Raw genomic sequence first — 26,155 nt, 5'->3', positions numbered from 1 at the left:
TTCTGGGGTGCATTGAGAGTGAGAAGAAATACTTCAACGAAGAATCTTCGGCAGTTATGAACCCATGCGTGAAAATGCAAGAAAAAAACTCCATTTCTTCTGTGACATTGAAAAACCTACAAACAATGAAATTTTCTCACGAATTGCTGAAACAATAGGTAGTCTCTTCACCTGGAAACGAAGCATATCTGAATCGGCATCAAGTCTGAATGGAATATCCACCATTCTCACAACCAGCGTGATGCAGCCATTATTCTCAAGGTACTTAATGGGTATTCAAGGACTAAACGTACAAAAATCTCGAACTCGTGAAATACAGAATGAATTCCCATGCTCTCTGCCTTTCTCCTGTATGTTCTTCACCTTCACGAGCAAGGACTAAAATTGAGTGGATTTGCTTTTACATCGCGTCAAAAATTGTTGGAAGGGATTGATGCAGTAGAGACCTCACATGTAGATGATTGTAACAAAAGGATATAAATTATTTAATGCACGATTCGAATGAGATTGGGATCTGCAGACAATAAATATGAAATTGACAGCATTATTATACCTATCTTTTGTGGGCATTGTCGGTTTTATTGTTTCATTATATTAACAGATTTGCTCATGTGCTAATCCTCCTACAAACGAGTTCTAGGAGCAAAATTTCACCCTCTAGAACAGATTACATATACGATTTGCACAAAATGAGTTTTCAAACCACGACACGTGTTTCGCTACACAATAGCATCTTCAGGTGGGTGAAGGTAAACTGGAACAGTTAAAAGAGAACTCGAAAACAGCTACTTGTATGGACCAACTGATGAATGGGAAGAGACAAATTGTCTCACCCATTTTTTTTGTAACAATAAACACAAACATGACGATATAATTAGTATGCCTTGGACAGAAACGAATATGGGAAGTACCTGTGAACTTGGCTTGTATTACGTCTAAAAATAATTTACTGCATTTGCTGGATATATTACATAAGACGAAGTAGGTCGAAAATGTTGTGATTCGTTTTTACGATTTTCGAAACATTTTATGCCAAATCCACACTTTTATTGAAATGGTTGTTTTCATAAGAAGGCAAGATTTGAATTGCGTGGTATTTTGGCTGTCGTAATGAGGTTCTCTTAGCATATGATAGATATACTGAAGTCCACTTCATTCTTGAGAAAGCAGAACTCATCCAACTGGTAATGAAATTACTAGAAGTGCAAATTTGGAAGAATTTTTTTTACAATAGGTTTCTACAGGATGGCGAAACTTGCCAGTACTATCTCAAATCTCAGAACCTTGGGCTGTAGGATTATTTGAAGTCACAGAGTTGTGCCAACAGCTGATGCACAAAATTTTATTGGTTTAAAAAACTTTTAGATTTCATGGTTTACTTATCCATTTTCACTTCGCTCTTTCTTCGAAAACGATCATTTTATATTCATTCTGATGATATGAATGGCTGATAAGAATATGATCTCATGAAGAGTTTGTGCGCACATCATGGAGGATGCTTTTTGCGAAACGTATCATCAAATTGCTTCATTTCTGTTTTCATGAAGAGTTCATTGCAGGAATATATCCCGTTGATTCTTCGCAGACGTGATATCTGTGGAGCCACATATATAATTACTCTAATAGTCTAATGGAACCTCAACAGGTTTTCCATTAATAAATTAGATGATGGGTGTGAAAATCGCTCTAAAATGTCGATTGCTAAAATTGATGACCGTAATATTCATAATTGACGCCACGTCATAAATGCTCAATTTGACGTGGAACATGTTTAACTAACCGCTTGATTGGCAGTATTGCCAATGATCGATTTGAAAGCTTAATGAGCTGGAAATCTAATTCTTTCCATAATTTTTAATCTTCTCAATTTGTTTATCCGCCCTTCAATTTGGCATACGTCTAATTGTATTGCTTTTCTTCCTGATTCAATTGGATATAAAACCTCTCAATATCGCAACTTTTTTTCTAGTCTATAAGGCCCTGCATGCATTCGAACTAATCAAACAAAACAATTTTACGGAAATTACCTCAAATAAACCAATTTCTTAAAAAGGAAATGAGAAATTATGAGGTTGATTTGAGAATGTGTCGGTTACAAATCCGTTGAACCAAAACCAATTATGAACCCCGCTATAATTCAGAATGCTCAAGAATTCAACATATGGCTCCTGGAATCTGTTCCTCATAATGAGTAAGTAAGGTTGATCTGTGTTGAAGAAGAGCAGTGTTTAGCATAAAACTTAATCTTCAGGATGTTTTTGAGGACTATTTTCTGAATCGTTTTGAAACTGGGTTGTAAATTTTAGATCAATTTAAAGAAATACGTTTTTGAATTCAATTTTCTTCGAAGACTTGTATAGAAATCTCCTATTCTCACGACTGCTAATGGTCAAACTGTTGCAACATGTTTCACGTCTAATTCGCATAAAAATTTGATTACAAGAAACATCTCTAAGGTACGAATTCCTCAAATATCTATTAATTTCGCATGTTGCCGGAATTCAATAAAGATTCTGTGAAATCGATAATTGTCATCATGATATTCAGCTGACATGAATCTCTACGACTATTTCGAATTACTCGGAAGAAAATTGATTCCCACTAGAAACGCCGATAATATAGCATTATATGAGAACGAAGAGAAAGACTTGATCAAGTTAGCTGATGGCTTGATATATAATTTAGGTGGTCACATGTTAAAGAAATGCTATTCAGTCTGAAAACGTGTTTTTTCTTTCCAGAAAATGGTAGGAATACCGTGAAGGGAGCCAGAGCATCCCCTGTGATAAGATCCCCAACCTTGTCAAGGGTGGTCAACAAGCCAGCTCCCAAGACAGTAGAGGCCTTAGCTATTTTAGTACAGCATTTAGTTTTTAACGTAAGTTAACTTTCAACTGGTACCTTCTCCGATCAAAAAGCTTATTTCTCAAATATTTTCGTTTTCATCTTCTGCTTGAGAGGTCAACAAACTTCTGTCACTCAAATCTGCCTTTTCTTCAACTTCAAAGTAAAAAATTTGCATTTTTCTCCTTCTCAGGTACAAGCCTTCGAAGTTCCTAATCTAAAATCGAAAATCAAGAGGATAGAGGAACAACTATTTCAAGAAAGGCAGAAAAATGCGATCTTATTAGAAGAGGAGAGGAATAAATGGCAGGAGGAAATAGCGCAGTTGGTGAACTCTCACCAAATTCAATTATCCCAAAGTGAGTACCAAAACATTTCAAATTTTTAGTAGCTATCTGAAGGATTCTTGATAAAGCCAGTAGTTTTGAGAGTATACTGATGATGATAACTAAATTGGATTTCCTTGGGTGAATATTTTCTGAAAAAAAGCCAATTAGTTGAAGTTTCTGGTTTTTGCATTTTGGTGCACGTTAAACGTGAATAATCTTTGTTTTCAGCCTTTTTTTTATCATAATTCCATTCTGCTTTTCTCATCCTTTTCACTTCTGATGATACGTTAAAGAATGTTCACTTTGTACCAGTATGAACAATCGAATTGATTATGTAGTGGTCTAGAGATTCTAGATTTTAAAGGCCATCTTAAGATCTTTTATGCCCTGCATTAGGGGCGTAGACAACATCAAGGGCTGTACTCGTCAGTTTCTGTTAGATCCACTCTCCTGAGCTTTCCCAATTTTCCTTTCTAATTACGTGAATCCTGAACGAAAAATTCCCTTTTTTTACAGTTGCAAATCAGAATAGCGAGAACGAAGAGAAATTAACCAATCAATATGAACGATCCAAGGCGGAGCTGCGCCGGTACTACGAGGAAAAACTCCACGCCTTCAAGAAGGAATACGAGAAACTCCATAAGACCCACGAGGAGGCCTTGGACATCCTGCGGGAGGAAAACGAGGCCATCAGGGAGGATATGGACGAGAAGGATGTGGAGATAAAGCGGGAGCAAGAAAAATGCTCGAAACTGGAGAGAGATTACGTTGCCAAAGAGAAGTTACTGCACGAGCAGATAAGTCAGATAACCAAGGAACACACCAAGTTCAAGCAGGAGTTGGCTGCTTGCAAGGAGGATGTCAGCAAATTGGAGGAGGAACGAGCCAGGCTAGTCGAGGAGAACAAGAGATTGATTAGTTATGGAGAAGGCAAGGGCATTGGAGTGCAGGTATGTTGGATCTGTTTGGCTGTGGCCTCCAAGGAGTTTGAAACTCATCACGATTTCATGAAAATAGCGAAATTGCAATTCGACAAGGTTGTTTTGTTTTTAGGAGGTGGAGTCATTGAGAGTTGTACTGGAACTCAAGCAAAGTGAGGTATCGGACCTGAGAAAATCCCTGGCTGAGGCCAATCAGAAAGCTGAACTTCTGGCTGGTTGTGAGGAGAAAGCCTCTTTACTTCAAGCCAGATGTGAAGATCTACAATTGCAGCTGCAGAGAAAAAACGACATTGAGATGTAAGTATCTCTATTATTAGTATTTAAGCGACCTACATGATACACTGCGCAAAAAAATTAACGCACATTGTGAAAATCTCAATTTTAATGAAAGTTAACTCTACATTGACTTTATAACTTATTTTTTATGTTCTCTCGGGAAGGTTTTGAACGAAACAAGACACATTAAATGGAAGAAAAATTCAAGATTTCACCGAATCCTATGTGAAAGAAGAGAAATGAACAATTTTCAAAATACTGAAATGCTGATAAGTGATTTAATACTTGGTATTTCCACCCCTTGCGTTAATTACAGCTCGGCAGCGACGGTTCATACTCAAAATGAGTGATCTTAAAATGTTCTGATCTAATCCTTCCCAGATTTCTCCGAGTTGGATTCCTAAGTCATTAAGCGTAGCTGGATGATTTTCTGAACTTCTCAGCCTTCTATTGAGGTTGTCCCAAACCTGCTCAATCGGATTGAGATCTGGACTTATTGCTGGCCATTCCATTCGAGAGACTTCAACCTCTTCAAGGTACTCCTGAACGATGCGCGCACGATGGGGTCTGGCATTATCGTCCATAAAAATGAAATTGTCACCAATGTATGGGGCAAATGGCACTACATGCTCCTCAAGAATGTTCCTTATATACTTATCAGCATTCATAGCTCCATTATCAACGACCACTAGGTCTATGCGAGCAGTCAAAGATATTCCACCCCATATCATAATCGATCCTACCCCGAAACTAGTAGTATTCAGGAAATTGCACTGAGCATATCTTTCATGTGGACGTCTGTATACAAGGGAACGTCGATCACAATGGTAGAGGCAGAATCTAGACAAATCTGTGAAGAGAACTCTTTCCCAATCGGCCTCTTCCCAATGGATATGCTCTCTCGCAAAATCCAAACACGCCCTTCGATGGGCTGGGGTAAGAGCTGGGCCTCTTGCCGCGACACGAGGCCTTGGATCATATTCTCTGAGGCGATTTCTTATTGTCTGAGTGCTAATTTGCTCCTCATGAGTTTGCTCAACCGTTGTCTCAACAAAGAAACTCTCAAGTAACGTTCTTGAATGGCAGTTGTTACCCTTGGTCTACCCTTTCCTGGTCTTCGGACATTCATACCTGTCTCCCTGAATCGCTGCAACATTCTGGACACACTTGTATTGGTAACTCCAAACCTTTCTGCAATTCTTGTGTATGTCCACCATTCTTCTCGCAAAACTACAGCTTGGGCACATTCCTCTTGGGTCAAATTGCGTGTTTCGCGCTGCATAGCGATCGAGTGTAGAAAATCAAACGAAAGAAATACTATTGTTCACTAGAATTGATCGAGAATAACTGATTTTAGACTGGAGCCAATATATTCAAAATCTGATGATATCATCTTTTCTTTATTCCTGCTGGGAAAAAACATCTGTATTGAAGAAAACCGTTGAAAGTGGATAACATATGCATGCATAATTCTGATAAAAATAATTATCATTGAGAACACCTTCAGTTGTAGAATAAATTTGAGATTTCCATAATGTGCGTTAATTTTTTTGCACAGTGTATATTAGATGAAGCATTCTTACAATGAACTTCCAAAAGCATTCGATGCTGTTTAGTTAACACATAATTTAACATAAATAGCACAGTAAAAATAAGGTTTTTGTATAAAATTCAAAGTGATATGAACTGAATGTTATGGGCTGATGTCTAACTTCTCTGAAACCACAAAAATAAATTGGCACTTTGAGACAACCAATTTGTAGCACAACTAGTGCTTTAGTCAGGGTCTTGTATTGTCTTCCTCAATGCCCTCTGTCTAAAGTAATCCTTCCTACTTGTGGTTCTGCCATAGGACCTTCCAAACAATACGAATAGAAGGGCATTGTAAAAAAATCTTTGTTTGTTTCCAGGGAACTACAGACGGAAAACAAGAAACTAGAACAGCTACTCCAGGAGGAGAGCAAACTGAAAAGGAACATATCCCTGCGCAACGAGGAGCTCCAATACAAACTGGAGCACAACAAAGAGGTCATCACCAAGATCCTGGAACAAACGAACGACGATATCAGCAACAGGAGTGAGCAGTACCTGTCCTCGAGCTTCAACAGCGACAAGTACAGCTCCAACACCAGCCTGAACATGTCCTTCAAGAACTTCTACCCGACTGGAAGGAGCAGCACAGGTCCGGACTCGGGGAAAAAGCCGAAGAAGCCCAAGAATTCGATAGAAGACGATGAATCTCCCCCTCTTTCCCCCAGAATCAAGGGCGTGGTGGAAAAGTCCGACTCTGTGTCGTACGTGTTGGATTTGGACGAGAGTCCCGAAGTGGTGGCCACCAGGTTGGTCAGGAGGAGTTTCAGGAACTCGTTGAACCACAGGAACGCCCCTTCCAAGTCGCCTGGAGTCAAGAAGCCGAGGAACAAGGGTAACCCGCTCAGCCAGAGCTCGTCGGCCAGTTCCCTGATATCGTCAACCATCGAATATCAGAACAGATCGCGTTCGGTCTCATCGAGAAACGCAGACAACGATTTTTCCGATTTTAACTTGTCGGACAACAGCAGTTCGCCGTCTCCCTACCACTATTCCAACCAGAAGCTGGACAGTTCCCTTGGAAACGTGAAGGCGGACGTTACTGATTTGGATTTTTTAGACGATCACGTTCTGGATTTGACCCTGCCTGCTCTGCCTTCAGTGTTGGGGGACAACACGGGGCTTCAGCCTCTACCCAGGCCGAAACACCTCGCCGGAGAAGCGCTGGTCTCCGAGAGTAACTCAGAAGACGAGTGCACCAGTTCCTCCAGCGGACCCTTATGAGACCAACTGTTCTAAGTCAGCATTCCGATGAGTTGTGATTTTTGGATACGTTGAGGATTTTTAGCGTCTCTCCGTCTCGCTGCTGGAGATTGAGTGCGGCATTTAATAATCAACCATTCCCCAACTTCGCAGAGTGTTCAAACACCCACGTCGCAAATTTTACTTCGAACTTTATTAGATTTTATCCCAAGCGATTGACGCCCGAGAATTCCATCTTATTGCGTTTTTTTTGTTGTGAATTTTATTCTGACTGTATAGTTTTTGTATTCTGTTTACGACTTGTATAAAACTTTTATTTTTTAATTATTAAATGAATTTTGAATAATGAGGACTGAAGTGTGTTGTCAGTGGGTCTGGAGTGTAGGTGATAAATTATCATCCAATTATGTTAATTGGAATAAGGGAGAGAGTATGAATCGAAGAAACAAGAAGATTTTACCCTAAATTATTTCTAATGTGTTTTCTTATTTTCGTATTCGATTCGTATGGAAGTTACTTAAATTTCACCTGATATTACTGGTTGCAACGAGTATTTTTGTAACAAGAAAAATGATGTTATCCAAAGCCATTATTTGTTTAGTGCTGTTATAATAGGGTTGAGTTGTTTTTTATAATTGGCCGATGTATATTGAATCAGAAACTTATTTATTATTGTCTGAAAGAAGATGTATGTAATTTTTCGATTGTTAGGACCAATAGATTTGCATATTTGGTATTTATTGTATATTATTATTGAACATTTTCGAGAGAGAACTTATCGCGTTATATAATAAAGTTACTATGATTCAACTATGACGAAGTAATTATTTACCAATCCATCCCAGAAATATAAGAACGACTCTGAAAGACTTTTTGGAATGCATATTTCAGATGAAATTAGGCTAGACTTTCCTCAGATATAAACTGCTCAAAAATTGTACTGGATATTTAAGAGAAAACTTAGTCTTTGCACTTGAATCGAATTTTCAGTATTGCTGTACATAGTAGTAGTATGTTTGCGCATTATACACAAGCGTAAAATATGGTCCTTATGACACTTAATTGAAAAAATTCACAATAAACTCATTTCTTGTAGGTCTATGATATTTTTTGTGTTCCAAGCATGTGTGATAATATATGAGCTATTGCAACTAATCTAGTGTTGTGTGGTATCAATTGTCACAAGTTTAACATGCGTTTAAAAGCCGTCCTAATTGAAGAATTATTGTGTTGCTTATGCTAATATTAAACTCAGCTAACCTGTAGTAAGTAGAGCGTGGAATAGCTATCGTACTAGTGCTAGTGCAGCATTTACATTTAGGTGGAAGAGCAAGAGCTACAACATCAGCACACGATCGGCTATTAGGGTTAACTGGTCGAAGAATCCGAAATAGATTGTGAAGCTCCAATTGGAGGACAAGAAGATGCGCCAGGTGAGATCCTACCTGTTTACTTATGAGTCCAGAAGTTGAGGAACCTCTAGGTAAAATCGCAAATATCAAAATGAACCAAAGTCGAGTGCGAATAATATAACTTGACCTATCTAGGCTCTGAATATAATTGTGAACATCATTATCCAAGCCACTTGATGTATCAATTTAATATAATTGATGATAAGGCTGAAGGACTTCGGTCGATGACCAATAAAGAACAGTTATTATTATTATTGATGATAAGATTAACACTTTATCCAATGTTTTTGCATCAATATTGCATTCAATACTTGAACTTGAAATTGTTTCAACGAGTACTAGTGTATGCCAACAAGATATGGAAGTTATAACTGATCTGTTGATTTTAAGTGTCCCCATAATTGGTATAGCAGTGAATAATATGTTGAATTATAATCCTGAACCCATTTTCAACGTCTACCAAAGACCCAATGGGTATTACTGGTTTAAAGTAACTCTGATGTTCATTGTATTATATATAAAAAAGGTGAGTATATGGAAAGTTCTATACTGCAGGTAGAAAATTTGTTAAATTCACATTATTTTCAGCTGATTAACAATATCAAATTAGCCCTCGAATCTCCAGAGGATTTACTGAAATTCTACGAAAAATTGGAGGGGAATCAAGAATTATCTCCTCATAAACAGGTTGAAAAAATTCAGAATGCTCGACTTAAAAATTGATCAGTAAAATTATTTTATAGGCCATAAATGCTGTTCATTTCAATGCTGCTAATAAAGATGGTAATCATCTGATTGTTGGCATGACACGAAGAAAGGACAAACTAATTGATGGGTATATTTACATAAAAATTAATAATGAAGAGATTGGACTACTGGAGAGTGCGAAATTGCCAGATACCACTTTGTACCAAAGTGATAGTTGTGAGGGATTTGAAGCAGAGGGTTTATCTGTAGGTTCCATTAAATATTTACAATAAAGATTGAATATTATAACATCTCACTCAAGAGATGTTGTAAAAGTTGCTCTGTTTCCTAAACCTTTGTATTCATAACATTCAAGGTCCAGTGCATAGAGCCCATGAAGATATGGAGAATAAAATACCAGGGTAAAATGAAAAAGAACTCTATCCCCTCAAAAACGTTCGAAGTAGACCTAGAAATGACCTACACCTCCAATTTTCCCATCATAAATTACGGAGATGATTCAGATCCTCTCACCACTGCAAAATGCATAGCACTTGAGAGATGGAGCGGGGAATATTTCCAGTTGCTCAAAGAGTAAGAAGGTTCAAACTTCTTCAAAGGCGATGTTAACCATGGATATTTCAGGTATCGCCAAACACAGTACGAACAACACGGAAGTATTGAAGGGTATGCGATAGTTAATGGGGAAACCTTCCACTTAGATATGGATAGTAATAGAATTCGAAGTTTTGGAAATAAGGGCGATTGGAGGGACGTTCATAGATACAACTTACACATGTTTTCTACTGAAAATGGAGATAGATTTACTGTAGGAGATTTTTGTTTTCCTTTAACAATGTCAAGGTATTGATTCAGCGCCATTTTAATGAAATAAGAAAGAGAAAAATCGACACAAACTGTGTTATCCTCAAGCTGTGACAAAAACCTCCTTTTAACTTTTCGCTCTATTTGAAATGAATAGATAGACAAAAACATAATCCCCTGCATTTGATCCAAATATTATGCACTAATCCTTACTTACTTTGTCCTTGTTTCAGTTTTAAAATGGGGTTTGTTTACTGCGCCAAGGAGAAAAGAATACACCCTATAACTTACAACGATTTCCAACTCTATCAACATGGCGAATCTGGAAAATTACCATCAGATTATGCCTTCACCCTTGAAGCAGGTAACAACTAAATACTCATCTTGAAAAAATCAAAACCCCCCTTATTTCAGGAAGAAAAACGTATACTGTGAAGGTGGATGTGATAGACTCTCCTCATTTCTACATTAGTAAAGATTGGGAGAGTGAAGTAGTTAAAAGGCTTTGCTTTTTCAACGTGAATTCAATGAAAGGATGGGGCACTTCAGAATGTCAACAAAGAAATTTGTTAGGGAGAAGTTCACTTGAGCGCTCCCCTACTTTGAAAATGAAAAATAGTGATAAGAAACAAAAAGTACATGCCTCAGAAATGATTCAAGAGGAAAGGACGAAAAGTCTCATACAAACCAACGTAAAACACGTGAACGATCAGAAAAAATTAGCTTGTGAGCATTGCGAAAAAGTTTGTGATTCTAGGGTTGATCTATGGAAGCATTTGAGAACCCATGATGATAAGACAAAGCCATAAAAAGGCCGTAAGATCAAGGACAAACCAGCGATACTAATGTGATATTGTAGATTTTTGTGTGATTTGAGGATAGGTACGATGAACTTATCACTTGTGATAAATCAATAGAGATAACTCTGGGGCTCTAGGGCTTTCAGTATGAAAAAACAAATTATGTTAGGATATTGCATTCATCCCTCTATTTACTATATCCATTAATTTCCTTGACCGACTATTTTGAACTGATATATGATCCCGAACTATTCGCGATATAGACGTAGACTATGAGAAACCTTAAAAGCACTTAAATTCAAAGGTATCATGATAATGGAGAAAAATTGATCTTAACTTTTATTTCCTCGAACTCCATACAATGGCGGCCATATGCGCAGGTGATACAATGGCGGCCATATGCGCAGGTAATACAATGGCAAACATATACGCAGGTAATAAAATGGCCACTATATCGCAGGTAATTGGTGTGTCAAAAAAATTAAACTACTACTATGTTTATATAACTGTATTAATCTTTGTAAACCTCGAAAATATAATCAACAATTAAAAATACGATTTTATAAGTACACCATATCACTCCTTCATGATCTCATATAATTCTAACAACTGTCTGTTTCTTAAGACATGTTTTCTTATGGTTGACATTGGTTTGGGATACAAATCAAACACTCCAACATTCACCAAAAATGAACCGAATTTGGAATGTACAACTTTATCTATGGAAGACCACTTCCTGAAAAATGAACTGATTTAAAAAATCCCTATTTAAATAAAATCTCTTTCTGGGTTGAAATTTTTTTTTTAATTACACCATACCTATTATTATCAGTCCTGATCTTCTTCAAAGTAACCATAAGTGAGCAATCATTTGCAATGGCAGCAATCAAATACAAGGACAAGACAAGTTCCTCGTTCATTGTTGTTGTAGTGTTTGACAAAGTACATAAAGAACATTTGACACACTTAGTGGGATCTAAACTTTTTAATATATTTTCAACATATCCCCACTCAGAGTTTTGAACTTTCGAAAGTTTGTTATAATAAGAGGTCCCTTCAACATCTATCATTTGCACAGATAAAATTTTTTCTAAAATACAGCCTTTTGATAAAGAATCTCCCTGTATTATCATGTCCCATTTGCAGAATAACTTTGCACTACAATCTGGTTGAGTCTCAAAAGGCTTGGTGAGACATTGGAATAGCAAATATGCAAAATCACTTAGTAACCTTCAAATGATCCAATATTAAAAACCTGTTTCGAAAAAAATATTTTTTTCTTACTCCTCTTTTTTCTCCGAATAATTCTGAAACAGGTCCTCCAATACTGGAGTAATCTCGCATTTGGCACTATTCTCATCATACACTTTTTGTCCATCTTTAAAAATACACAAATTATTCTGAGGATTATCCACTAAGGCTAATATGGCTTTAATCATTCGTATTTCATCTCTAAAAATAATATCATACAACAGATGGTTCAAAATCATATTGAATCTTTATGATTTATTTTGAATCTTCAATCTCGACGAATTTGTTTTACAAGAAAATCTATTCCAACTTCTCATACTATAAATCTTTCAAGAAATGTTGCATACTTGGACATAAACTAACACTTCCTTTGAAAACATTAAAAAAATTGAAAACTTTTTATACACTCACCCTGAGAAAAGATCTCTTGGACAATAATTACTCCTTTTAGTTATCTTTTTTCCTTTCAGCTAAAAAAAGTGTGATGAATGTAGAACCATAAATTACCTACATCTTGTGAAATACTCACTTTCATGAACTGATTCATACAAAATATACATTCCGGAAAACTTCTTTCACTAAATGGGGTCCAACCCTTTTTGGGTTTAATCTCAATCGCAAAAGTATGCTCAGTCAGTTCGAACATTGAATGCTCAAAAGGCAACATAGTAAAATCTTGGAATAATGTAGCTCTTCCAAAATGAAGTTTTTTATGCTTCCTGAATTCTGAATTCCATGTTTTATATAATAATCCACAGCAACAATTGATTCAATGATTAAACACAGATATATGAAATTTGTTAGGCTCATTACCTGGTCGTAGCTTTGATATTTGATCTTCAATTCGGTTCACTTCTTCCCGGTACAATTTAACTTGTTTCGCATCAGAAGTGTAAGTATACCCCAACATAGGCCTCATTATGTTCAAATAGAAGAGCAAATCTCTATATTCCGCAGCCACTTCAACATTGAACAACCACCACAAAAAACTTTCAAAGATATAACTCAGCCATTGAAGGAGAGTCTTAGGCTTATCTCTTTTTCGTATACGAAGGACTTTCTTCAAGGCAGGAAGCCCTAGCACTACATGGCAATTACCTTCACCCCTATATTCCCAATCGTTTGGTATCTTAAAACAATCAAGTTCAACCATTTTTTAGGGGAAAACAAAAATAGGTTGATGACTCATTTATCGCAATAAACGGTTCAATTATGAGCTATTACTGAATATCATACACATTTTGAATCTTCTCTATACTGGCCTTGGTATCTCCGTTCAAGTTTTGGTTTCACATTTTTATTTGTTTAATTACTTTGACGTTAAGTTATAGGTTAGGTTATTATGACAGTTCCATCCGCAGCAGTGCCAAACAGAAGACACTAAGAAAAATTTGCGTTGGCTAGACTGCTATGGATTAATGATGCGGGGAAATACAGAAATTCGAAATTTCCGTCTTCAAATATCGATTTTTCAGCGAAATAAATGCAACGTCTATATAAAAAAAAATATATATCGTAAATAGAAAATCATAATCTCGTTGATCGATTAGATATGAAAAGGGATATTGAAAATGACGGAAATCTCGAAAAATTACGGAACCTGGTGAAGTCCCTATTTATAAATTCGCTTAATATTCTGCCTAGATATAAATATCGTTGCATGATCTCGTATTTCATTGTTTTTCACGAAGTGTGCAAGCTATATACATAGTTTCAAGTGTGAATTATTGGAAATTTTTCAGCGCTAAAATGAAAGAATTTCTATTATTCGCAGTTATGTGGTGGAGTCGTTTGAAACTTTTCCTCGTGGATATAATAAAACCTGCGTTACAATTAACAAGGAAAAATAATCATTCTTTAGAACCTCAAGAAATTATTCCAAAAAGTGTTAATTATCATTTCACCAGAATATGCAATTACAGTTGCGGTTTTTGCTTCCATACGGCAAAAACTTCTTTCATGTTAGATTTAGAAAATGCGATTATTGGTTTGAAGATGCTAAAAAAAGCTGGTAAGTTTTCACATTATTATTGCGCAATAATAAGGGTAACAGTTACTCTTTCGTTTTATCAAGGCAACCTATTTCTGTTCTTGCGATTATTTGGAAAATATTTATTCAAGAGACGTGCTTTTTTGCTTCCATCTTTTAAATTTCTTGAGGGATTAATATACAAAGGAGCATACTTACTTTCCATTGAGGGAGAATTGCGTTGTTGAGAAAAAAAGTCCGAAAAAATGCAGAAATTTCTTTTGATAAATTCAGAATCGCAAATAAACCATTAAGTATTAAAATATACTCAATTTTTAACATCAAGTTGTTTTCTGAGCCTGTTCTTGTCGTGTGTGAATAACAATTCAATATTTGAAATAAAAAATTATTAAAATACACGTAGGTTTATTTATAGTGCAGGAATAGGATTTTTATTAAAAGTACCTAATAAAGTTCTCAGTCAATATTTAGATTAATATCAACTTTGATATATAGCCAAGAACTTGCATTCTTTCGCATTTGCAGCGTTTTTAGGCGATCAGATTAGAATGATTAGCGATGATGCAATTTGGTAGGAATTCACGATATATGAATAAACACCAATGCAACAACTTACACGTGAATATTCATGGCTAAAAAGTAGAAATTTTACGAAATGACCTTCAAATTCAGATTAGGGCCATGATTAAAGGCTGATATAATACATATCGCTCAACAGTTAATGACTTAAATTATATGTAATAGCATATAGACGTCTGCAATTTACTTCTCGAGGAATTTTTTTTTAATATATACTGCTTATTCAGAGCTCATCCCAATTTTCTTTGTCTCCAACAAGATATCCATTCCTTAACTACAAATAAAGAGCATCTGAATTCGCAATTTTTTAATATTGAACTCAGGACGATACCTATATACTTTGTTAATTTCTTCAATACCAATATTTTTAGGCATGGAAAAAATCAATTTCAGCGGTGGGGAGCCGTTCATGCCTCTGAAGGGCAATCATTTGGGAGAAATGGTGAAATATTGCAAACAAAACTTGAAATTGGCGTCAGTGACTATAGTCTCCAATGGTTCCTTGATAACTGAGAATTGGTTCAAAAATTATGGCAAATATTTGGATATTTTAGCTATATCATGCGACTCTTTTGACGAAGAAACGAACAAGGTGTGTATTCATAAATTTTTGGAGCATAACCCACCATTTTCCATTATTTATTTTAATTATAGGCCATCGGAAGGGGACAAGGAACGAAAAATCACATCGCGCAATTGTATAAAGTGAAGAAATGGTGCTCTCAGTACAATGTGTTATTCAAAATAAACACAGTGGTTAACAGTTTGAACTGCGATGAAGATATGGTGGAAAAAATCAGAGAATTGAATCCAATAAGGTATGTTTGTTGATTGTTATCTACTATCCTTCAAATTTCTAAAGTATGCCACTCAATTTTCAGATGGAAAGTATTTCAATGTCTTCTGATTGATGGTGAAAATGCAGGACCTGATGCTCTTAGAAATGCTGAGCAATTTTACATTGATGATGAAACCTTTGATAAATTTTTGAGAGTCCACCAAGAACTTGTTTGCTTGGTTCCCGAATCCAACGTTAAAATGCAGAATAGTTATTTGATTTTGGACGAATATGTGAGTTTTTCCACGAAATGAATGTTATATCACAAAAAAAAAAAATTCTGGATTCCTTGTAAGAAAATAATTAATTTATAAATAACTTTTAGATGAGATTCTTAGACTGTCGCGGCGGTTCAAAAATCCCGTCGAAATCTATTTTGGATATTGGCGTGAAGAACGCCTTGAAGTTTTCTGGATTTGACGAGGTCATGTTCAAAAAAAGAGGTGGAATATATAAGTGGTCCAAAGAAGCCAATTCCTTGGACTGGTAATGGACAGATGATGTTCTACATGCTACAATACCTGAAGAAAAGTCCATGTCATATCAATTTTTCATTTCAGCTTGAGTTGAATACGTCAAGGCATTAATTACTTAATTAAACAATCTTTTTAATTATTTCTTTAGCTTCTTAGGAACATAGTTGAGTTTTGTTTTAGTTTACATTAGACTAGATTCTCTTACCTCATGCATTATTTTTCGTATTATTCCAAGAAGACTGATGAAATATGTATTTTTTAAGGAGTTTGCAATAAAACTGATTAAAACAAGAATTTCATTTATTTACATCAACAAACTAATTATACACAAATGATGGGAAAATTTCAGTTATTTGTATATTTTTCTTTGTCAATCACTTTTTTTCACTTCGAACAACTTCTAGCTAGAAATCTAATTCAGAATAGTTGAATGAATTCTTTCATCATCAACCAACGATTTCAGATTATCGCGAGAATAGTAAACAATGCAACATTCTGATTATTAAAAAAAATTTAAGATCCAACAACACACTATAATCGATTGAAAATTTTCGTTCCTTATAGGGATAAATTTAGAAATATATTGAAAAACTCGAAAATATATGGTAACTTTCATCAATTGATTCATTTGAATAGAAATAAGAGTAACAATAACATTTGTTAGATGTTATTTACCTTATCTGAATATGTGATTGAATTTTGATAGAAGATACTGAGAGCTCTCGAATTTCGAGAATATGTATTATCTGTTCATCATATTTCAATGAGTTAAGATTGTTTTATTTGGTTTTTTTAAATTAATCTGTATGTCCAAATAATTCCTGGTCATAATTGATTTAATAGAGTCTTTTCTTCGGAAATGTATAATCAATAAATAATTATTACTTCAGACATTTGAATCTTAATGATATAACAATATAAAAACTACTATGCAACCGCGCTCATCAATGGTGAGTTTTCAAATAAGCGTCTTCGAAAAGTTCCAATTCATGCGCCAAATAATTGGCCTTATTTCTAAGAACTTTCGCTCTACTGGCAGCGTTTTCAAGGGTGGCGGCCTCGTGTTCTAGCTTCTTCAATTGCGTGTCCATGTCACCAGTAGCTTCGTCCACCAAGTGGCATAACCTCGCAAAGGTACCACTCAGTTCTTGTTGAACCTGCAAGGAATAAATGGGGATCTACCACTCTGTTTCGATCTGGCAACAGCGCAATAACCATCGCGTCAAACAACCCTAGGCGGACATCAAACTAATGGGGACAGCTTCGAACAAGTTATTTTGAATTTTTTACAATTTTTTTTTACCCAAATGAATCTTTATCTGCCATGGTGTAAAATTAATCGAAATATAAAGATTATGAAAGTTTTGTATAGGTGATAAAGTTTATTTTGACCAGTTTCTGATGAAAAAAGACTGACCTTCGAAAGCAGCCTGAAAATCAATCTATTACAACTCACCTGGTGACTGCAGTTGGCAGATGTTAAGTCCACGATCATCCTCAACTTCCTGGTCGCATGTCCGACATATTGCTTTTTGAAAGACTTCTCCTTGGCCTTATTTGTCCATGTCAGCCTCTCGTACAGGTAAAGACAACCGTATATACCACCAGTGACAACAACTATCCTCCAACCGACGGTTTTGAAGAGAAAACCAGCCAGTAGTAAACCGCCCATGGTACCCTGCGAACTGACTCCAAGCATCGCTATTCTTGAAATAAGAGACCAATCGTCTGCTACGGAAGGCTGGTAAAAAAGTCTACTCGTATCCACCATGTCGGTGGGAGTGCTTGGCACTATAGAATTATGGGGGCTGTCCTTCTTGTTCTTAAGCGTCAACAGACCTGATCCACCGCTAGCAAATCTGAATCGAAAAAAAATTAAAAAAAAACGAAAAATCAACCACGACACCTCACCTTTGGATCATAGACGTCAAACCCCAGGAAAACCTAAATTCCAAATCCTCGTGAAAATCGGCGCAGAGGTTATCGCAGTTCAGCCTGTACAAAATCTCAAACGGTTGTCTTCGGGGTAGAATCAAGGAGGCGTTGGCCTTGTTCTTATCCGGTATTATGCTCTCCATCCTCTCCGTCATCTCCCTCTGGCTTGCCTCCATGTTCATGGCTAGGGCCGTTGATAATCTGGCCCTCAAGTTAGAGCCCAACCCCGCCTCGACATGAGAATGAAGTTCCTTCTTGTAAACGTTCAAAACTAAAGCGTCAGAGTGGAAGGGTAGGTTGAACTCGTCCACCAAAGTACTCAAACGTCTTATTTCATCATTGAGGGCTTTGGAGACCCGCTGTTCGACATCTTCCACCATATGGTGGATCTTCTGTTTCATTTCTTGGGTAATAATCATCAGTTGTTGCTCCGTGTAGTTTATTTTATCCTGCAATTCTTTCCTCTTATTCAATTTATCATCCCTCAATTTCTGGGCGTCGCTGTATATACTATCAAGAATCTCGCGCAACTGGCTGTAAAAAAAATGTAGGTTACCAAAAATTAATCAATTTCCATCGGTTTCCAACTCACGTGGCTATGAGTTTACCCCTCTGCGAGTGTTGTTCGAACTTCGTTTTGACCGCGCTTTTCGATATACATTCTTCGAACTTCCTTTCGAAATCTTGAAACTCGAAATATCTGGTTTGGAATCCTTCAGTGAAAGGAGTCGTGGCCGTCTGACCCCTTTCGGCTAATCTAGCTTGGAGGGCTTCCTTCGCAGATATGAAGAAGATACGTTCGTCTGCTTCTTTCTGGGAGCACACTTTGAGCTCTTTGACCAGAAAATCAACAGCTCTGTCTTGATGTTGCCTCTTCACCTGTGGTAATTAGAAGATGTTCAAGAAACAGCAGTATTCGACATTATCAAGAATCGTGTTTCCCAGATTTTTTCAAAATTTGTAATTTTTTTAGTATGTTCTTCATTTATAGTCAAATTAAGATAAAAAACCTATTGTTAATACATGATTTCGAATAATTCACTACTTTTCTAGACCTGACTAGTTTTTTCAGCATTTTTTCAGAATGAAATGAATGAAACTCACCTCTTCCTGTTCGTTGCAAAGCTTATGTAAAAATATATTCATTATTACATCAAAAGTTAAGTTACAAACATAATGTGAAAGCCTTAAGCATAGATTATTTGCTTTTCTATATGTGTATCTTGAAGAAGGTGAAAAGCAAATATGTATAAAGTTATGTGAAAAAAGGTCAAATAAGCATTGCAAGGCAAACAAAAAATGTGAGATATTTTCTTCAAATATAGTTTCATGTACTTTTTCATTGTTTACAAGGATGAATCAGGATGCTTCTACTAATAAAAAAATTGTAATGTTCTTTGTAACAAGCGCCAGCTCCTGTAGATCTTATAGGCGCTTGTTATGTATAAACCTTGTATACAAAGCATGAATAAAATGAAATAAATTTGCCCTTGGCTACTTACCTGATCTAGATATTCAGGCTCATTTGCAGAGGCATCCCACCTGTTGTTGAGAATGAAAATGTTCGGCTTGGACAGACGAGTAGAAACTTTGTGGAAGAAATTTTTTTCCTGAAAATTTTTTGGAAAAGATGGAATATATACACAATATCTGTATAATGATAATAATACTCTGAATTTTCCTTATGATGAATATTACTTACCGTAACCATAAGTGTGGATTCAGCATTAGCAACCAACACAAAGACGTCCGCATCCAAACAGTACTTGTCGATCCACTCGTCCAGATTCGGTGTGACATCAACACCTGGCGAATCCACAAATACAACATCATCTCTCAAGAGCAAGCATCTGTTCCTTGGCCAAAATACTCGTACCAGTTGGTTTTCGTTCAGTTTCTCCTTGCACAAAGCGTGAGCTAACTGACCTACTGAATCAACCGCACAATGTTCCTCAGAACCCTCGAGGATTAGGTATGGTTCATCTGTTGGAGAACCTTCAACCTTAACAGAAGGAGCTGTAGGCAATTTGTTATTTTCATGGCAAGAAAGAGTACCTGCAGGAAGCAGTTTGTTGTATGTCCAATTCCACTTGGCAGTACTTTATCTCTCAACATAGCATTTATGACAGAGCTTTTTCCATTCGATGTCCTGCCAAAAAATGCAACCTTCATGTGATCTCTGCTGAGTACATCTCTGATACCATGAACCCTGCTCACAAAATCCTCGGTTTGTTTGACTTTTTCAGAGTTTACAATCTCTTTTTGTTTTTCGATCTCTAAAAACAAAAATACAACAAATGGAAGAACAAATCAGCAAAATCCAATAATTCATGATATTCTTTTCATACCGTGCATATACTCGACTGTATCTTTCACATAGTCCTCAATTTCTATAAAGATATCATTGATTTTCTTTTTGGCTTTAACGAAAATCTGTAAAGGTGAATTATCAGTCAACTGCCTGGTAGTTCTGGGATCCACTATAGGAGCTATGGTTCTATTGTGGGGTCCATCCCCAGACATCAAAGATATTGTGCGATTTATGTAAGCAGCCATTACAGTCGTGCAGGTGGATTAGGTTTCAAATATCTACCATGCGACAATCAGAAACTGAAACAGAAAAATTCTTAGCTATTATACAGCAACATAGGGAAGCCTCAAAAGCACATTTGATCAGATACTGACAATCAGTGACACATAACCTAATATTCAATATAATGTATGAAGAACTACCCAGTTTTTTCTGATATATTCAACAGAAATAGAAGTAGACAAAAATTAATTATTGAGAAATCTATTTTTATTATATTGAATAGAAGTCAACTGAAACTTTTTCATGTTCAAATCAATGTGAATATTTCTCTTCTGCCGAGTGGTACCAATTTTTTCACTTGAGAGTTGACAGTTCAAGGAATAAAATAACAGAAGGGTTCACTTCTTCAGTTAACGATAAACAGTATTACATCACAAAAATTGACAGGAGATTCAGCTCAATTCTAATTTTAGCTCATTGCAATAAACATGCATTAAGACAAAATTCTTTTTAACCTGTTCTTCCTTAGACATTTCGTGTCAATCCTAAAATATTATATGATATGAGTTTCCTCACAAAAGATAATATACTAACTTCAGTATGGCAATATCCTGTTATATTTTATCATCAACAAGAAATATGCTTACTTGAGTTTTCCAAATTGTTATTAGGATGACAATGTCATGGGATTTTGATCAATTGTTTTTACCAAGTTTTTATTTCGAAATATTTGGGATAAAGGATATTTCCAAGGGTTTAATTTCCGCTGTAAATATTATTTGTTATGATTGCGTAACGAATAAATTTCATCTCCGAAAAATACACGAGTTTTCCTCATTTGACAACCTACTCTTAACCTAACTTCTTTCGATGACATTTGAGAGACGTCATCATCATGCCAAAGAAAGCAGTTTTACTTTGGTGAATGGTCCTCACGCTGAATTTACAGATGTCTTCGACTTTTATGAAAAAAAATATTTCATTGCTCTTCTCTCATGTTTTGCAATACACTCTGCGATATTTCAACTAATATTCATTATAATATGGTGTCCATTCTCTGCCCACTTATCTTCTAAAAATCTTGCAGCTGTATAGGCAACACAAAATACAAATTAACTCATAATTTCAAAACGAGACTATGAGGGGAGAATGATTTGTGTTGCTTCCGAGAATAATATTTCAGTATTTAGTGTGTACAAACGAAAAAGGAAATTCTTTTAGTTATCTTTACTTGATCAAAAAATGTCTTAGACTTTTAAACCTTATTGTGGCCTGTAGATAGATCTAAATTTCATACTATGCATCATTTGGTTAATTTAGCGAAGACATGCATCACCTTTCGAAATATGCTGCGGAGGAGAATATTCAAGATGTTATGAAATGACATGAGGATGAGGTTTTTAAGCAAACAATAACGCCTAAGTTTGTTTGGTAATATAACAGAAATGATTAACGAAATGTTAGTTTGTGGTTGAGGCTATAATTATGTATATGTTTGTCGGTTACTCAAACTTGTAAAAAATTACGTTACATAAGAATCTACACTTTTATGTCTCCAAATTGAGAATTATTGATTTTTTAATGACCTTCCTTATTCAGACAACTGAGATATGAGCCACCAATATAATCCAGAGATTATCTTATTACGTTTTATCCTCAGTTCTTCGCTGGAAAATTGCAATGAGAGCATAGGGGTTTTCCTGAATTTTATAGGTATCTCACCTGTAAACAATGATATATAGTAAGTTTTTTCGAAAGATACAGATTAGTGATATTTGGCGATGATCTAGTTTGATTAGGAGTGTCTGAGCAAATGGAAACAAACTACTTGTGTAATCTAAATCTTCTTTCGTCTGTGGCATGTGGAACAATTGATATTTTTCTTGAATTCCTAGAACTGGAGTAGGTATCATCCATAACGTGAATGTTTCGCAAAATTTTAGAAAAACACAATGAGCTGGTTTGAATCATTCAGGTTGTTTTTTCAAAAAAAGCACCCTTTGATGGTTCTTCGAAGAATCCTCGAAGGAATGTGTTCAAAATCTTTGAAGGATATTCATTATAGGCTACTATTATCAATTTTTGAACAGGATTCGAAATATGTATTATTCTCAATAGACAAATACCCTGATGAGAGTTTCCACACTCACTTTCTTCTGTTTTTGTAAATATACCAAATTGCGATAAAGCTCATCCTAGTGGCCATGAAAATCGACACGCTTCTCATCGTGATTTTTAAACACCCGTTATCAAGGATTTCTTCCTGGCAGACATCCTATGAGAGAGTGAAAAAAATAATCTCCAGACGAACCAATTCTAGGTGTCAAAGTGCAATCGATGATTTTATCTGTTTAATTAGGGTTTATCGCGAATCTATTACATTTCATGTCTGGGAATGTTTCTCGTCGACCTATAACTTGAACCCGAAGACTTTTAAAGTATTTTATGAATGAATCATCATAATTTGGCGTTCTCACTTTCTGTTTTCAGTACGAACTGAATGTATGGAAATTTGTTTGGAAAGTTTATCCAGGATTATTTGGAATTGTAGCAGGGATTTATCTCATATGGAATAATACATAAGTCTAGTATGAAGATCAGGGTGGAGCTAGGGAATGTTTTGGTTTGTTTTTCGAATTCCAGAGCCGTATTTCATTCGGGTATTACTCAGAAGAATACGATGGTGTCAAATAATAACTCTAATCAACACTCTCAACAGTTTGGATCACTGATCTTGTGATTTTGATCAGATACCAGAGTATGCTTTGTTGATATATGAAAGAATAAAGACTTTCCATTTGAAAATATGAGCTATTTCAGGTTTGTATAACAAAGAAACACATACTTTGATGAAAGCTATATAGGAATAAAAAGGAATTCATACGCGATCCCCTGTCAGTTTTGGAGTAGTGTACCTACTATACACATAAAACTGTTCGATTTTTGGGAAGACGTATGTGAGATAAAGATCGATTAGAATATATATATATATATATATATATATATATATATATTCCTGAAAGATATTCGATTTCGAATTGTTTATGTACTCCCAAGTGAAATAGGAGAATGGTCCTTAGTACTAAATATTATAGAGTAAAACTATATATCTTCCCACTTTTAAAAGAATAGCGAAATGGTGATAATATTGCCAATTGTTCCATCACTGAAACATACCTATTAGTATCTAATATTAATAATATAAAACTGAGATTTTGAACAAAATGAAACTGTTGTTGAAGGCAGATATAGGTATTGAAAATGTGCTATACATGCTATGATTTCATTACAGTGATATTCCGCCTACATAATTATTTTATTGCTGACTTATTAAAGGTTCATCGACATTTTCTTATGTTATTGTTCATACATATATTGTAAAAACAAAATGGTTGAATCCTTGTGGAAAATTAATTAATCAATACGCATCAGTGGAAAAGAGCTAGTAGATCACAATGAAAGCAAAACAAACCCTCATTCAATCCCAAGTAATACATCACCAAATTACATCTGGATGAATTATCAATATGAGGTGGAAAAGTCCAGAACTGCAATATAGGAGCATTCTTTCCGAGATAAAGGAAGCTAGGGAATCTTCCAGTTGGGATAGATACAAAAGTGCAAAATGTGAGGCACGTGTTGAGCAAATGAATCATAATTGTTGTCTGGGAAAAAATAGATAGCGAAAATTTACGAACGATAAAAAGTCAGTGATACTCCCACTATTACCTATTCGTATTAGGACTGAATATGGCTATATAAAGGCCGGAAAAACCTGTCAGTTTCCAGTTTACCACTTTTCATCTCGATCCTAAAGAATAGACATCGCATACGATAGAGTCAGAAGAAAATAGAGAACCTCCACTCGAAGTAGAATTCCTGAACAAACATGGAGTTTGTTATTGGAGGTCTGGCTGCTGTGAGTGCGGGTATATTAACGAATCCTTTGGAGGTGATGAAACATCACATGGAATTGGACAAGAAAAGTCCGGTTAATAGAAAATATCGAAATTTTATACACGCCGGATATCTAGTGACTAGAAGCAATGGCGTTAAATCATTACAGAATGGTTTGTCCCCAGCTATTCTCGCCCATCTCACCAGTTATGGGATGAAACTTGGTAAGCCCCATCAACAATTATTTGAACAAACATTCAAGGTTTCAATTCAATTGACCAGCGATTCTCAACTTCTGGGCTAAATTTTAACATCTAGAACTCTTTCAGAATCTAGAATCCAAAAACTTTATACCTACTCAAAAAATTTTCAGTTCATGTTTTACAATCCAGACTCCTTCACAGAACCCATTTATAGTGTTACTACGTTCAAGAGATTTTGAGAACTTTTTACGTTCAGAAGCATTTTCTCTACGATTGTATATTGACATCCTATGATCTAATCTAACGGATTAAGTGTAGATAGATTCGAAAATATCGAAGTTGGCTTCAGTTTATTGCTCGCTTGTTTTCAGTAACAAAAAAGTTAATTGCAAGTTCTAGTCTTATAAACTTGATAGGCGCAGTATTTGTGGGAACGTAAGGAAAATATTTTCTCTTCTAGGGACATATCAATTTTCCCAGAGAAGGGGTTATACAACAAACTCTTCAGGAGAAGTGAATGTGCCTATGAGTATGGCCTCAAGTACTGCTGGTGGACTCATAGGTCAATACATGTCCTCTCCTTTCTACCTCGTCAAAACTCACATGGAACTCGACAAACAAGAGAAAAAATCTGACAAGAATTCGTACTCTCAAATTGCTGCAAGAATATATAGGGACCAAGGGGTGAGTTCAAAGAAAATTGCCACAATTCTCCAAAATTTATTCAATATTTTGTTCGAGGATGATGATGATGAAGTTATTATTATTATTTTTTTACAGCTTCGTGGTTTCTTCAAAGGAGCAACTGCTTCTCTACCTAGAGCATTTATTGGAACATCCCAGTTGACTTCCTTTGCCATCGCAAGGGAAAATTTCAACAAGCTGGATACTTTCAAGGAGCTTCCAATGCTTACGACTTTGCTTGCCAGTTCAATAGCTGGTATAGTTTTAAGTCTTGCAATGACACCCTTCGATGCCGTTCTTACAAAACTTTACAAACAAGGTGAATATTCAATAATCTCTGGTGATTAGCCTGGTTAAAAAGAAACATTTCTATCCTTTCAGCAATTAATCCAAAACAGAATTCCCAACAAGTCTACGACGGTTTTTTGGACTGCCTGAGGAAGACTTATAAAAAAGAAGGTCTAAGACCATTTTACAGAGGCTTAGGGCCACTTTCGATGAAACTTGGACCACATACAGTGCTGTGTCTGGTATTTTGGGAGCAATTGAAAGATTTCTACGACAATAACTGTGAGATTCATGATAAATATAGTCCAAATTTGAGTTTGTATAACGAACATTTCGTCGAAAAAGTAGTACATCCAAACTCATGTGAACTTTATTGGTAGTCGATGAAGGCAAAGTAGTATTGGTTTTGCAGTTCAATGCAAATGTAATTGTTATTATTTTTGTGTGATATATTTGTTAAGATCTATATTATTTATTTATTTTAATATTGTTGTTTATTACTTATACCTTCTCATTGAATATTGAATCCACTGATTCAATAAAACATATTTTTTGTTAGTTTTTATTCATTAAA

At 35.7% G+C, this 26,155-nt stretch overlaps 6 protein-coding genes across 7 annotated transcripts in view; 4 read left to right on the top strand and 2 right to left on the bottom strand.

Moving 5' to 3' along the window:
- The window catches only part of LOC123314539, a 74,107-nt gene extending 66,111 nt beyond the window's left edge, over positions 1 to 7,996 (top strand). Inside the window, exons 6-10 of the mRNA XM_044899878.1 lie at positions 2,742 to 2,878; positions 3,038 to 3,203; positions 3,690 to 4,123; positions 4,227 to 4,411; positions 6,301 to 7,996. Of these exons, the coding sequence (XP_044755813.1) occupies positions 2,742 to 2,878; positions 3,038 to 3,203; positions 3,690 to 4,123; positions 4,227 to 4,411; positions 6,301 to 7,204 (1,826 nt within the window). The 3' untranslated portion in view covers positions 7,205 to 7,996. The remainder of the gene's footprint in view (positions 1 to 2,741; positions 2,879 to 3,037; positions 3,204 to 3,689; positions 4,124 to 4,226; positions 4,412 to 6,300) is intronic.
- An 896-nt stretch (positions 7,997 to 8,892) lies between these two features.
- LOC123314556 lies at positions 8,893 to 11,067 on the top strand. The gene is made up of 7 exons (XM_044899905.1): positions 8,893 to 9,121; positions 9,184 to 9,282; positions 9,339 to 9,548; positions 9,659 to 9,876; positions 9,928 to 10,146; positions 10,341 to 10,471; positions 10,522 to 11,067. The coding sequence occupies exons 1-7, from the start codon at positions 8,954 to 8,956 to the stop codon at positions 10,914 to 10,916; spliced, it is 1,440 nt and encodes a 479-aa protein (XP_044755840.1). The 5' UTR covers positions 8,893 to 8,953; the 3' UTR covers positions 10,917 to 11,067.
- Positions 11,068 to 11,400: 333 nt separating this feature from the next.
- Positions 11,401 to 13,509, bottom strand: LOC123314557 (inositol-pentakisphosphate 2-kinase). The gene is made up of 6 exons (XM_044899906.1): positions 12,972 to 13,509; positions 12,688 to 12,884; positions 12,570 to 12,628; positions 12,192 to 12,359; positions 11,727 to 12,137; positions 11,401 to 11,643 (listed from the first exon to the last, which is right to left on the bottom strand). Exons 1-6 carry the CDS (start codon positions 13,309 to 13,311, stop codon positions 11,484 to 11,486), a joined length of 1,335 nt encoding a protein of 444 aa, XP_044755841.1. The 5' UTR covers positions 13,312 to 13,509; the 3' UTR covers positions 11,401 to 11,483.
- Positions 13,510 to 13,827: 318 nt separating this feature from the next.
- LOC123314558 (radical S-adenosyl methionine domain-containing protein 2-like) lies at positions 13,828 to 16,335 on the top strand. Its single transcript, XM_044899909.1, has 5 exons — positions 13,828 to 14,169; positions 15,099 to 15,319; positions 15,382 to 15,545; positions 15,609 to 15,798; positions 15,891 to 16,335. The coding sequence occupies exons 1-5, from the start codon at positions 13,908 to 13,910 to the stop codon at positions 16,053 to 16,055; spliced, it is 1,002 nt and encodes a 333-aa protein (XP_044755844.1). The 5' UTR covers positions 13,828 to 13,907; the 3' UTR covers positions 16,056 to 16,335.
- LOC123314555 (transmembrane GTPase Marf) lies at positions 16,324 to 21,376 on the bottom strand. Of its 2 annotated transcripts, none has more exons than XM_044899903.1 (9): positions 21,157 to 21,376; positions 20,325 to 20,586; positions 20,032 to 20,252; positions 19,679 to 19,978; positions 19,479 to 19,586; positions 18,569 to 18,855; positions 17,953 to 18,510; positions 17,498 to 17,900; positions 16,324 to 17,198 (listed from the first exon to the last, which is right to left on the bottom strand). In XM_044899903.1, the coding sequence occupies exons 2-9, from the start codon at positions 20,530 to 20,532 to the stop codon at positions 16,986 to 16,988; spliced, it is 2,298 nt and encodes a 765-aa protein (XP_044755838.1). In that variant the 5' UTR covers positions 20,533 to 20,586; positions 21,157 to 21,376; the 3' UTR covers positions 16,324 to 16,985. The 2 variants fall into 2 exon arrangements, with proteins under 2 accessions (XP_044755838.1, XP_044755839.1); XM_044899904.1 differs by lacking the exon at positions 21,157 to 21,376 and adding an exon at positions 20,662 to 20,683.
- A 2,909-nt stretch (positions 21,377 to 24,285) lies between these two features.
- On the top strand, positions 24,286 to 26,139 carry LOC123314160 (solute carrier family 25 member 35-like). The gene is made up of 4 exons (XM_044899280.1): positions 24,286 to 24,630; positions 25,070 to 25,293; positions 25,390 to 25,612; positions 25,675 to 26,139. The coding sequence occupies exons 1-4, from the start codon at positions 24,399 to 24,401 to the stop codon at positions 25,959 to 25,961; spliced, it is 966 nt and encodes a 321-aa protein (XP_044755215.1). The 5' UTR covers positions 24,286 to 24,398; the 3' UTR covers positions 25,962 to 26,139.
- The last annotated feature ends 16 nt before the right edge of the window (positions 26,140 to 26,155 follow it).

Source organism: Coccinella septempunctata, chromosome 5 (genome assembly GCF_907165205.1).
Source record: "Coccinella septempunctata chromosome 5, icCocSept1.1, whole genome shotgun sequence".
Classification (NCBI taxonomy): domain Eukaryota; kingdom Metazoa; phylum Arthropoda; class Insecta; order Coleoptera; family Coccinellidae; genus Coccinella; species Coccinella septempunctata.
The sequence above is the reverse complement of the archived record's forward strand: the minus strand, read 5'-3'. Positions and strand labels throughout refer to the sequence as shown.

Excerpts from the sequence above, each read along its gene's own strand:
- LOC123314557 (XM_044899906.1), bottom strand. The coding sequence starts at position 13,311 with ATGGTTGAACTTGATTGTTTTAAGATACCAAACGATTGGGAATATAGG. Across the intron at positions 12,885-12,971 it reads AATATCAAAGCTACGACCAG|AATTCAGGAAGCATAAAAAA; the intron begins GTAATGAGCCTA and ends CATGGAATTCAG. Across the intron at positions 12,629-12,687 it reads GTATGAATCAGTTCATGAAA|CTGAAAGGAAAAAAGATAAC; the intron begins GTGAGTATTTCA and ends CACTTTTTTTAG.
- LOC123314556 (XM_044899905.1), top strand. The coding sequence starts at position 8,954 with ATGGAAGTTATAACTGATCTGTTGATTTTAAGTGTCCCCATAATTGGT. Across the intron at positions 9,122-9,183 it reads TTGTATTATATATAAAAAAG|CTGATTAACAATATCAAATT; the intron begins GTGAGTATATGG and ends CATTATTTTCAG. Across the intron at positions 10,472-10,521 it reads TGCCTTCACCCTTGAAGCAG|GAAGAAAAACGTATACTGTG; the intron begins GTAACAACTAAA and ends CCCTTATTTCAG.
- LOC123314558 (XM_044899909.1), top strand. The coding sequence starts at position 13,908 with ATGAAAGAATTTCTATTATTCGCAGTTATGTGGTGGAGTCGTTTGAAA. Across the intron at positions 14,170-15,098 it reads GAAGATGCTAAAAAAAGCTG|GCATGGAAAAAATCAATTTC; the intron begins GTAAGTTTTCAC and ends CAATATTTTTAG. Across the intron at positions 15,320-15,381 it reads TTGACGAAGAAACGAACAAG|GCCATCGGAAGGGGACAAGG; the intron begins GTGTGTATTCAT and ends TTTTAATTATAG.
- LOC123314555 (XM_044899903.1), bottom strand. The coding sequence starts at position 20,532 with ATGGCTGCTTACATAAATCGCACAATATCTTTGATGTCTGGGGATGGA. Across the intron at positions 20,253-20,324 it reads TACAGTCGAGTATATGCACG|AGATCGAAAAACAAAAAGAG; the intron begins GTATGAAAAGAA and ends TTTTGTTTTTAG. Across the intron at positions 17,901-17,952 it reads TTGACGTCTATGATCCAAAG|ATTTGCTAGCGGTGGATCAG; the intron begins GTGAGGTGTCGT and ends TTTTCGATTCAG.
- LOC123314160 (XM_044899280.1), top strand. The coding sequence starts at position 24,399 with ATGGAGTTTGTTATTGGAGGTCTGGCTGCTGTGAGTGCGGGTATATTA. Across the intron at positions 24,631-25,069 it reads CAGTTATGGGATGAAACTTG|GGACATATCAATTTTCCCAG; the intron begins GTAAGCCCCATC and ends TTTCTCTTCTAG. Across the intron at positions 25,294-25,389 it reads GAATATATAGGGACCAAGGG|CTTCGTGGTTTCTTCAAAGG; the intron begins GTGAGTTCAAAG and ends ATTTTTTTACAG.